This window comes from Simochromis diagramma, unplaced genomic scaffold (assembly GCF_900408965.1).
Source record: "Simochromis diagramma unplaced genomic scaffold, fSimDia1.1 OVJJ01000079.1, whole genome shotgun sequence".
NCBI lineage: Eukaryota > Metazoa > Chordata > Actinopteri > Cichliformes > Cichlidae > Simochromis > Simochromis diagramma.
Genome location: NW_024387075.1, coordinates 1,291,993 through 1,304,813, shown reverse-complemented (window position 1 = coordinate 1,304,813; position 12,821 = coordinate 1,291,993). Strand labels below are relative to the sequence as shown.

General features: G+C 40.0%; 1 protein-coding gene across 3 annotated transcripts in view; it reads left to right on the top strand.

The window, feature by feature from the left end:
• The window catches only part of lrp4 (low density lipoprotein receptor-related protein 4), a 111,774-nt gene that overhangs the window by 62,947 nt on the left and 36,006 nt on the right, over positions 1-12,821 (top strand). For all 3 annotated transcript variants that reach the window (XM_040045572.1, XM_040045573.1, XM_040045574.1), the window contains exon 3: positions 7,721-7,837. In XM_040045572.1, coding sequence (XP_039901506.1) covers positions 7,721-7,837 — 117 coding nt within the window. The remainder of the gene's footprint in view (positions 1-7,720; positions 7,838-12,821) is intronic.

The following is a 12,821-nucleotide window of genomic DNA, read 5'->3' as shown; positions in this document are numbered from 1 at the left end:
AAGGATCGGAGAGTCCTGATCCGTAACTTTCTTTTTATTTTTCGTTTTTGTCTACATTGTACTGAAATGCTTCATTATTGCAAACATTTTAAGATATACTTGTTATTCTTAACATCTTAACAGATACTCTGACCCATAACTATCGTAAAACGCTACGACCGGAAGTAGAAACCTTTCGCGCATGCGGGGTACCGATCGGGTTTCCGGTACGGATCGGGTAGTGACATGCGCTATGAATTCTGGGACAGAGCTACTTCTTCTTCTTCGGGGTTTAACGCAGCTGGCATCCTTGTACATGCAGTGCTGCCACCTTCTGTTTCAGTCCATTATTACACTCTTAAATCCTACTACTTACTCCTGCGTCTTTTGTGATCTGAAGCTTCAAACGACGTGTCGACTATTAAATCAGTCGTCGACGATTTTGATAGTCGACTAATCGTGGCAGCCCTACTAACAAGTATAGTTCACCTTTGATTATGTCTGTATTTTTTCCCCTCTCTTTCATCTCAAAACAGGTCATTCCATCTCCATGTTACTATTTTCTCAACAGGAAACATTTACTCACAGTGGAGACCCATGTTTACTTTTTTTAGTCTTTTGGCTCTAGGTTTGACATAAGGAAATGACTGCATGCATTCACACACATTTGTTTGTTAAAAGTTGAAGCAGCGTAATCAAGCAATATCTGTTTGGCTACATGGTTACAGAATACGGAGACTAAAATAATACTGCACATATTCATGGAAAAACAAGGCTTTAAGAATTGACTTAACTTTGTACTGTAATATTTAATGCAGGTAAACTCTCAGTGTAGCTAAAGAGGTCAACTTTTACACTTACACTCTTGTTTCTTCACTGCGTGTATGTATGTGTGCGTGTGCACCAGAGAATAATTCGGTAAAGGAATGAGGCTGGTGTTTATGATGAGACTTGCAGGTGTGTGTATCTTTGTTTGTATGGGAATAACACATAGTATGCAAGTGGGAATTCTTTAACTCGGATGAGAAAAGCTCATTGGTGAAGGTCAGGGTGTGTGTGTGTTCTATTACACGTGTGAGGACAGCATCACACAGAAGAATAAATGGAAAATGTTCAGGAGCAATATTTTTGAAAGGCTTTGAAGCATGACTGAGACAAAAAATTTTGTACTATTGGAACACTTCAAAGTGTAACTATGGGAGGTGAATGAACTGGTCAAACAACTATATAAATTTCAAAAGGAAAAAAAAAAGTTTGTGGTGGTGGTGGTGGTGGGGGTAAATGGATATCAGCTGCAACTGTTATCCAACTGCAAATGTGAAGATGCTCATGAGGCCGCTCATGATCACAATGAGCTGTGCACCCGTTTTGAAGTCAGATGCCATCTTTAACCAGGGTTTCGCTAAGACATCATTCTCTGAGCTGTCTTACTTTATTGTGGGGCTGAGGGAAGCATGTACATCATTGCAGCTATTAATAATATTCGCACAATCCTGGGAAATGTAGGAGTGTAGCAGGTGGAGTTCATATTAGTTGAGTTCATCATAAAGTGATAACTGGAATGCACAAGATGACACAGCGGATGGAGGGTCTTGTGAGTGTTGAAGTGTGTGTGTGTCTGTGCGCGCGCATGTGTGAGTGTCAGCCTCTGAGGAATGCAGCGGTCGAGAGAAGAGCAGCGCCGAGCAGAGCAGAATCCATGTGATAAGAGAGATCAAGGCTCCAGGAGACCTCATCAACTTACCTAGCAAGCTCCCTGTTGATCCACCTGATACCTGGAGCAGGCCACACCTACATACTCTCCCTCTCTCTGTATCTCTCGCTGACTCGTCCTGGACTCTTTATTTGCATGCATTTTGTATATCTCCCAATTCATGTGCTTAAACAATCCCGCACTTAAGCAGAATATGTTTATTTAGCCAGTGCAGTGATGGTTTGCTTATGTCTGCATGTGTGCTTTTTTGCGTGCGCGTTAACACCACAATCTCCAAGTCTTCAGATAAGCTGAATTATTTATTGAAACGTTTCCGACGCAGCATTTTTCCTCCTTTTGTTGTTCGAGGCCATAAATCTGCTGACGCCTGACCAGGAAATGTACAGGAATGCAGCTCGATCACTTTAGTTAACAAAATAAGAGGTTTTCACAGCTGTCATCAGTCTTCTGATAGGCCCTCAGGATATCACAAGTTTAAATACATTTGTGCCAATGCTGAGTTTCTGCTTGTTTGGGACATTATGAATTAAACTCTTATTTTATCTAAGCTGAGATTTTCTTTTAAGAGTGAATCTTGTAAAATTTATTCTAAACTGCACTACTTGACCTGTTTTTTAAATTTTGTACTTGATTTAGCCATCACTCCCTTCAGCCACACCATAGAAGTCTTCACAAAATGTCATTTCCTGTTTACTTTCACTAGTGGTTTCAACTCCTAACCCTAACTATCAAGAAACACTCAAATACAACAAATAAAAGCTTACTAAGCTTTAAAGTTGTATACTATTATATTATTATTTAGTTTTACAGTGTTGCTTGCATTCTGAAGGTCTTTCAATATTTGTTTGGACATTTGCTGCTTTTTCTCTCAATTTCAGTTCAGTTCTTGTAACAGACCATTTCCAGAGGAATCGGTGAGGTTCCTAATTCAAAGGATAAACCAGACTTGTGTCTCACATAACAGACAACTTATTAAAGAACCATATTTAAATTGCATTTTCAGCCACTTTGTTACTAATACCCTGCTGTAAAATCTTTCAATTTAAACCATTTCTTTTAGCTCAATCTATGAAAAATACACAATTTGACAGGCGTAAAGTAATATTTTTGCACCAACAAAGTAATTCCCAAATTGTTGTTAGCCCAAAATTTAACATACTTTGCCATGGTGTGCAGCGAAACTGAACTGGTAGAACATACAAGAATTGGCAGTTTTAAATTTCAGGTGGAGACTGTATCGTGGTTTGGGGCTGCATTTCAGGCAATGGTGTAGGGGATCTTATCAAAAGTGACTTGATTACTAAATCAGATCAGATTTTGAACCGCCCTGCAATACCAACTGGAAAGCATCCAACTGGCAATGGCTTTGGTCCAAAGCTTAAACACACTGCCAATGCAGTAAAAGCATACCTGAATTAAAAAAAAAAACAACCACACAATGGAAACTTATCAGTCCACAAAACGTGGATTCAACATTATTAAAGCGGTGTGGGATCATTTTGACAGAGAACAGAACTAAAGGCATCAAAAATCCAAAGAAGAGCTTCAGATGTCGTTCAAGAAGCCTGGAGAACTAATAAAGATAAAATTGGAATTGTATTAAGTCTAGTGTTGCCTTATAGACTATATTTGCATGTATGTTTGCATGTTTTAATTGCTAATTATTGCATTTATTTCCCAATTTCCTGTGAAAGTATAAAGAAATTAAGGGTGACTGAATACATTTAAACAAGACTCTTTTGGCTGTACTGTAGTTTTCATAATTCATTGGCTGTATTTCAGTAATGTTGTAAGAGATGTTGCACATGAAACAGATAAACTATTTTACTGTGGTTCATAAAATGTGGCTCTTAGATCGTGACGGATCATGTCTCCATTTCAGGAATAATTTATTATAATAAAGTAAACACTGTTGTAATGCCTTTGTAGATTTACAAAGCTTTCTTTGTTAGGAAATGTTTGTGGATGATTTCTCCTGTTTTCTGATTTTACAGATATGTAATAAACTCAAAATGATGACTTCTACACACAGATGCAAGCGACAAGCTAACTTCAGCCCCTGCGAACACTTTGTCAAAATGTAGATTATAGTCATTACTAGTGAACATTATTATTCTGACATGTCACAGACTCTGTCTTCATCACAGTAAAGACTTGTACTTAAAGTCTTTTAAAGACATGTCAGTCTTATAAGACGTGAGATTTTAGATTTCAACATACATGAAAGGAGTTTTGTGGTTTTTGTTGGAAAAGTCAGAAAACGTGTCTCTGGCCTTTAAAGGCGAGTGTCTTTGGTGCTCTGTGATCTTTATGGACTAGTGTTTTTTGTTTTTTTTCCTCAAATTATTCTTGTTTAGAGTATTCTCAAAAACTGTTGTGTGTTTTAGTGTCTAGAGCAACACATTTGGTTTAGATCCATAGGGGCGTATCTGTAACCGGAAGGTCGCCGGTTCGATCCCCAGGCTCTCTGTCCTGGTCGTTGTGTCCTTGGGCAAGACACTTTACCCTACCGCCTGCTGGTGTTGGCCAGAGGGGCCGATGGCGCGATGTGGCAGCCTCGCTTCTGTCAGTCTGCCCCAGGGCAGCTGTGGCTACAACTGTAGCTTGCCTCCACCAGTGTGTGAATGTGAGAGTGAATGAATAGTCAATCAATCAATCAATCAATCAAAATTTATTTATATAGCACATATTAAAACAACAGTGTTGACCATAGTGCTTCACAGTCAATAAAAACATGAGACAGTTAAAACAAACAATAAAAGAGGACAACAAACAATAGGTCACAACGCAACAAGCTAAAAACAGCCAACTAGACAGAATCAAAAGCCAAAGTAAAAAAATAAGTTTTAAGACGTAATTTAAAAGACTGGATAGACTCGGCAGTGCGAATATGAACGGGGAGGTTATTCCAGAGTCTGGGTGCCACGGATGCAAAGGCCCGGTCGCCTCTCGACTTCATTCGAGTCCTAGGTTGTGATAGGAGCCTGTGGTTGGACGATCTAAGTGCTCTGTTGGGATTGTATGAATGGAGTAAATCAGAAAGATAACTGGGCGCTAAATTATTCAAAATATTAAAAGTGAACAAAAGAATTTTAAAATCTATACGATATTTAACAGGGAGCCAATGTAATTTGGCTAAAATTGGAGTTATGTGTTCATGAATTCTTGTACCTGTTAAAAGACGCGCAGCTGCATTTTGAATTAACTGGAGCCGGCAAAGAGAGGAGTGTTGGAGGTCCGAGTAGAGGGAATTACAGTAGTCCAATCTGGATGTAATAAATGCGTGGATAAGCTTTTCAAGGTCCTTTAAAGGAAGGAACGGCTTTGCTTTGGAAATCTGACGCAACTGGTAAAAGCTGTTTTTTACCACAGTGGACACCTGTTTCTCGAGTTTAAAAGAGCCATCCAGGAACACTCCGAGGTTTCTTACAGTGGACGAAAGATGGCTAGCGAGAGGGCGAGAATAGTGGCATTGTAAAGCGCTTTGGGTGCCTTGAAAAGCGCTATATAAATCCAATCCATTATTATTATTATTATTATTATAGGCAGTTGCATTCTCGTGCGAGCGGCATGATTTGACATTCGTACCATGATAAGCGACGGCAAAAAACTGGATCCACCTCAGTAAGATTGCAATCTCAACTTTTACAGAAAAAGTAGCCGGTGTGAGCATTCAGACATGAAGCTGATATGTTAAGATGCTGTCAGATTACCTGAAAGGACTGCCTTTATGAAAGGGGCTCACAGATTCTATAAAATATGTTGCTAGCTGACAAAAATGTAAAGTTGCTTAAAATGTCTTCCTGCGATAAAGTGACACATACCAAATTAATGTGATGTCTCTGTAAGGTGATTTTACATCTTATATTGAACTGAATCCAGTGGCTGTCTGAATGGGGGGGGGTGACTGTGTGATGTAGACGGAGATCTTCAGAATGTGAAGAGAATGTGAGGTGTAGACCAAGAGGGAGACAGGTTCTCTTTGCTTATGATTCTATCTCTGAATAATGTAGTATCCATGTTGGGGTATATGGGTCAGTGGGGTTTTACTTCCCCCTGGAGACCAAAGGCACACCCCAGCACACACACAGATGCACACTTGCTTAATTCACTCCCCGAGTCCTGGCTTGTCTGCCTGTCTGCCTGGCTGGTTAACTCGCTGCGTGACGTCATACATTTTTCATAAAGTCTGCATTGCTTGGTCAATATTTCATATTTGCTATTGACAGTCGGGTGAGAGTCCATAGTAAGGAGCCGCTGCTCCCTCTTTTCCCTTCGCCTTCTCTCCCTCCTACTTCCATCCCTCTCTGGCCTGTAATTAAATTAGCTCTGTCTGCAGATGACAAAGGGCCAGTCATTCGGGTGGTGCTTAGATAGCAAGTAGCTGCACTCTGTAGAGCGGATATGAAGTTAAGGAGGAATGCGCTGAGCTGAGCTCAGTACCTCTGTTAGGGGAAAAAAGGTGGGGAAGAAGAGGATGCCTGGATCCAGGCCTGCCTCACGCAATGAACTTAGACCAGATACAGAGTGAAGATTTTTTATTTCAGCTGTTTGGCAAACTGACCTTTAGGGCACCTAGTAGCCTCGCAAGAGTGATGACTGTGTTATGTTAGGTTATGATTAATAATTATTTTTAGTTGTGATGAGTACTTGTCCCATCTGTGACATGGTCAAAATAATGTTGAAAATTGTTTAAAAATGCCTGCTGCAGCATTACACTGTCTAAGTTAGCATATTTGTATGTTTGTTTTTTTTCATCTGAAGCTGCATACACACTTTGCTATTCGGGGCTGACCCAGATGAAATATGACCAGGGTGGAAGAATGGAGGCTATATCTTTGTGCGCGTCTCCAAAACTGTGGGCCTGTGTCGCACAGTGAGAGCACAAATGTGTTACTACTCGTCAATCATTAGGATTGCAGCATGAAAACATGCTCTTATCAAGCTCCCTCAAACATCTAGATAATTACACAAGCCCAAATGGAACAGACAGAGGTAAAACTTTTTAAACTGCAAATAAAAAATGATCGTTGCTTCTAGACTCTGCATTTTGAAGCCTCAGGATTAGTGTTCAGCCTGCTGCCATATTGGTGTCTTGGAGCCAGAAATTAGCAGCTAACTAGCGAGTATAGTTAGCAAACAGGAATATGGCATACACACGAATCGCATTATAATCAAATACCAAAATCAAAGTATAAACTACTAAAATTGTTTTTACCACATAGCAGACTATGTTATTTGTCAGATAGTTCCATTAAAATGCTGCAGTTGATACTAACAGCACAAACATGAAGAGGTCCAGATTAGATGCAGCTAAATGCTGTAGCTGTCTATGCTAGCACACTTGAAGCCTCAACAGTATCTGGCCTATAGTTTAGTAGGTATTTTGAAAGTACTTAATATTAGTTTTCATTTTGACAATTTTTATTTAAATTTAGTCGCAGTCTTTTGAATGAAATGTCATTTGATTTTCGTCATAATCTAAGTTCTTTTAGTTTTATGGAGTAAAAAAAAAATGTATTTAGCTGTGATAGTTGCTCCACACAGTTTACAAAGCGTCATTTGTTGACAACAAATGTATAATATGTCCATGTGTCTGCTCTTCTCTTCCTCACGAGTGCTGACATTTAGCGTTTTCATGAGAAACGTGGAGCATGGGAGCTAGTTTCCCAGGGGCAGATCAAATGTCCGTGTCTAACCGTACCGCTCAAGATTACTTCAGAATATTTTCATCTCGTTTTTATTCGTTGACAAAAGTGTGAATACATTTCATCGTAGTTTTTGTCCTCATGCATTAGTTTTTATTTAGTTATTGTCTTGTAGTTGTCAGAAAAAGAGGACGTTGACGCAAACTGTCAAAATTTATTGGTCAGCAACACTGCTTATAATATCCTCATAAAGACATTAGCACGTCCCATCCATGTTGTTTGAGTTTTTTTCTTTTGTGGTCCTCTTCTCTCAGCTGCTCAGTGTGTTTGTTTGTTTTCTCTGCTGACAGCCTTGTTGTCTGCTCTCGTTTACTTGCAGTGCTCCCCACCTGCTCACCGCTGGACTTCCACTGTGACAATGGCAAATGTATCCGTCGCTCTTGGGTGTGTGATGGAGACAACGACTGCGAGGATGACTCAGACGAACAAGACTGCCGTAAGTACACTTTGTCTTTCTTGAAAACACAAACAGTAGCAAAGACATACACTCGACCTGCTCCGTTTTACTCAAGGGGATGACTTATTAAAGTGAACAGATGTTTGAGGCAGCCATGTGCAATGAGGTGTTTGTTTAGAGTCTAAAAGCGTTGCCTGTCTGTTGCACTCACAAACACACGGGCAATCGCACGTGCACACGAAAACATTGTGGCAAAAGGTCAGCTCTCCCACGGTCACAGCACAAGACTTTGTTTGACCTTTGACTTTATTGACTCTATAAGTATCCTTTATAAGTATCCTCAGCTTCCTACCAGGCAGAATCGTGACAACACTTAAACTAAAAGGAAAAACCTGAAGCTTTGACCGCTACAGTGAGGGTATCTGTGGTCTCTGTGTTGCTATGTGAGACATTTTGCTTGATTTTGAGGACATTCTTGAGAGAGGAGGGTAATTTCTCTGTTCTCACTTCCGTCTTTTTTTTTTTTTTAAATGGGTTAATGCAGCCTTCAGAAAATTGTCAGATAAACATGATAAGGAAACCATCCTATTTTACTAACTCAACAATGTGCTTGCCCTTTTAACGAAGGTCAGTTTTAGATTCATTTGAGGTTAAGAATAGGAGTTGTGATCTTTAAAAGAGGTCATCAGAAGTAGAGGAGTACAACTGCTTGTCTGTGTGGTTTTTTTTTTCTTCTTTATTTGAGGTGTGGCCAGTGGTCAGATTCTGAATCCACATTTAGTCTCTATATTTACCCATGACAACTCAGAAGGCTCTGTGTGTGCAACCTGATCGGGGTGGATGCATGCTGCAGGCTGGACATTCTATCACAGCATCAGAAGCAAGTTCGGCGATTCAGTTCGATCAACTTTAACACTCTGTGCGGAGGACTGGAATAGTTACAAGCAGTGACATGTCCTTGATGGAGTCGACACATGGCAGTTAGGCAGTGTCCTTCAAGTAACTCACTTCTAGATCTGTGAAGGATCTTCAACCAACAACATGTTGCTTAAATTATACAGTTCATATCAATTATTGGCGATTGTATTGCGTGGCTTTATTTTTTACTTTGGCCACAATAAAAGTGGTATTAAGGTGACAATACCGAGAACTTGACATAGACCTCTTATGCTTCTTTGCAACCATAAACCTTCTTTCTTGGACTCAGCTACAGTAACTTTGATTGATTCACAGTTCATAATAATCCTGGTTGTTGTATATTTTGTTATTATGTCGCCTCTAAACCAGTTCTGAACAAGCCATTTAAAGAACTCTTCTTTTAAAATTGATCACCTAGGGGTGATCAATTTCAGCTTTTCTTCTGATTGGCTGCCCCTCAAAAACAGAACGTTAGGTGGGTGGGGCCCGGACAGATACTTCCTGCCAGAGTTGCAAGTATTTGAACTCACATTTATGCTGGGCTCATTATTTGAAACTTTATGATCATTCACCATTGTGGTAGAACTAGAAAAGTAGAAAAAACAAAATAAGGGCAAAAGTAACTCCACTTGATAATTCTGTACATCAGATCGGGAACAACTCGTCTTTCAGCATATTTTGGCTAATGTGGAATTAAGAGTAGATCACAAAATCTGTATTGTGATTCTGGCTCTGCAGAGGAGTGGTAGCTGGGTTGGGTAGGCTTTTGATGGAAGGTAGCTATTAATCAAAAGAAGGAACGTTTTTGCTTTTGGCTGGCTTAGTAAGCTTCTGACTCAGCAGGTTGGTAACTATAGACCAGAGTGACAGTCCTATTGGTAGCTCCTGGTCTTGGTAGCAGTAGCTTGAAACTGTGCGTCTTTAGTTTATACACATCAAAGGTTTTAACAGTATTGTAGTTCCATATATATTGGATATCAAAGATGACCATGACCTCATATCTTGATTGGGAACTGCTATTATAAATTCTGTATGGTAGAAATCTGGCCTTCCCATTTTGTTTTTATTTTAATGCAAGCGAGGCCTGTTTTTGTAAGAAAAAGTGATATATGACTAATGCTTGTGTTGGCTGGATAGCTTGATAACATGACGCATAGGGTCACGGTGATAGTAAATGAGGTTCTTATTTTGGCAAGCAAAAGTGTATGAATATTTTTGCTCAGTTTGGTGTGTTTTCTTTTCATGTTGATTAAAAAATAAACTGGAACCACCTTCTTATGCTTTTGAAGCCAATAAAATGAATATGTAACTCCCCACCAAACCACTAGCATTAAATCTGTAGAGCTAATCTGTTGATTGTAGCACTGAGTCTTGTGAAGCATTTGGTCACTCTAGCCAATTAAATGTTGGACATGTGCATAGGATTACAGGGACCATTTTGCTGTATTTAAATACAGTAGAATCTGTTTAATGGCCTATGCACAGACGCCACTTTCACTGTTTTCTCAAAATTCAAGTAGTTTATAGGTGCAGCAGGTAGAGGATAGCTTGCGAATGATTTTTCTGTCACCTGGTGATTTCTCCTCCTCCTGTGCTGACCCACATATAGCATGAGCAGCCAGACACTGAATCACTTACTGATGGGGGTGGGGGGTGTCTGTCTGCAATGAGGGTGCTATGAATTTTTCATCTTCATGCCCAGTAAATTTTCCTCCCTCCTCTGTTTCCCATACTTATTATTTCATGCTTCTTTCTTTCTCCATTTCTTTCCCCCTACCTGGTTTGGCTCTCCGTTCCCAATATGTGCTGGCCAGTATAGGTTTCTCCCTAAGATGAGGTGGTTTCATTGCATTATTTAGGCCTGGGGAGACAATCCTCCACGCTTGGCTGGAACCGAAGTAGCTGTCAAGATTTCAGACAAACATGGAGAGTGAGGTGCGCCTCGGTGCAGAGCAGTGTGTGCGTGCGTGCGTGCGTGCGTGTGTGTGTGTGTGTGTGTGTGTGTGTGTTAAAAAAGGGGTTGTTTGAAATCTTGACGTTCAAAAGATATTTTAATCTGGCAAATAAATATTTCGACACCTGTCTCAGCTCATACGCACATGTAGAGAGCGTGGTATCGACTCCCAGTGCTCTTTGCCCTTTGACTTTTGGCTGCTGTGTGAATGATGAGTTTCTTGAGGGCTTGTTGACCTCTGACCTTACTCTGTTTACTTCGCTTATGGGAAGGGAGCTAGAGAATGGGAGAGGCAGAGAATAGGGGGCAAATCAATTATTTTCTTGCAACCTGAATAATGGAACGAGTTTGATTGTCAATTGTCCAGGTAAAATTTAATTTTCATTGGAACCCACCAAAAGACTTTTTTTTTTTTTTTTTTTTTAAAGGGGGGGCGAACTGGCTGAGAAGAGACTGGTGGGGGCGAGGTCAGCGGAAATTTAGCAGTTGAATGAATAGCATGCTCATGAATGTTTAGTCTTAGATATTTATTTTAATACACTTGGCTCTGTATGATGTCACTGAGAGTAGATGGTCATTTAAGGCACACAGCCCTAAGCTTTGAGCATAAAAGCTCCACCCACCTGTTATGCGAATCTTCTGTTTGCGAAGGGCAGCCAATCAGAAGAGAATTGGCTTAAAGGGAGGGAAAATGGAGCTAAAACAACTAATTTTAGAAAGTGGATGATTTTGTAGTGTAAAGCAAGTTCCAATGATGAGTGTAATAATTCCCAAATGTAGAGGATCCCTGTCAGAACTTTCTAAATATGTCATGTTTTTATATGGAAAACATTCTAGAAAGATGCTTCCTTTTTGGATCTTTGTTAAACATTAATTTGGACCCAGATCATATATACGTGCAATGGCTCTGGGTTCTTATGTCATGTCACTCATCTGAGAAGTGAAGTGTGGTTCTCAGGTGTATTTGTGTGGTGCTGTAATACTCTTGAGAAAAGATGAAAGCTTTCAGTGGAAAAAAGACGAGCGTTACCCTTTTCCTTTTTGTCGGGTCGTCTCTTCTGTGGGCGTCCTTCTGTTTTTGTCTCTTCTTATCTCTCTTGCTTTGTCGTAGCTGTCTAACACTCACACACAGCAGTGATAAATTATAGATTGCCTACTGCCAGGGGCCAGACATCACTGGTTTTCTTTGACGAACCTGTTTGCTCGGCTCCAGCCGTGCTTTGCCATCGACTGCAGCAGTAACGGTAGAAGGCGGCGCTTTGGAAGTGTGATTAAAGAAGCAAGGCGAACCAGTTGTTTCGATAAATGAAAGGGTATGAAAGTAAAACACTGTCACAGGGCTGAACTCTCACAAGAGGGAGTGACTTTGTCTCTCTGTTGTGTCAACTGTTTGTACGAATGACTAATGTTCCTTTTATCTCCAGTCTAAAGGTTAACTGCATAATGAAACACTTCCTAATGTACAGCCAGCACTATGTGTAATTAAGATATAAAGCACGCTGCTAGAGCTTGGTGAAAGAAATCAATCCAAAATTTGAGCTGGACTAGAAGAATATGCTACGCATTAAAGCAACTTTACAGCAGTGTGCCCACAACCATAATGCCTCAGAATCTGCCTCTAAGTCAGATAAAAGTGGGTTAAATCAGTAAAGTGTTCAGTTCTAACACACAGACAAACATACTTTAAATTATATTAGTAACAGACTATAAAATACCAAAACTTGACTGAAACACAAACTTCTTGGATGCTCTGTAATACAGAACAAGCCAGATTATCAAAACTATTTTTTAGTACCAGGCTGTAAACATGTTGTAGTTCTGTAAAGTTGGACGGGAGTGTTTGGGGGCCGTCTCGTTTTTGGAGCCCGTCCCAAGTAGTTGGTTGAGAAATGGCAGCTTTTGGCACATTCACGCTGGCTTCTTTTTCTGGTTCCTGCTTGACATAACACATCCAGTCCTGGATTTTTAGGCAAAAAAAAAAAGTTCTTCAGTTGCAGCTTCACAGCCTCTCTGAATGTTTCCTAACAAATAAGAAAGTAGCCTTTTTGTTAGCTTGGTATTTTTTAGGTTGAAATGCAACGATCATTTTAAGGCTTTTATGCGGTTTGAGTAATAAATCAAACATTTGACTTTTTTCTTCCATGAAAGCTC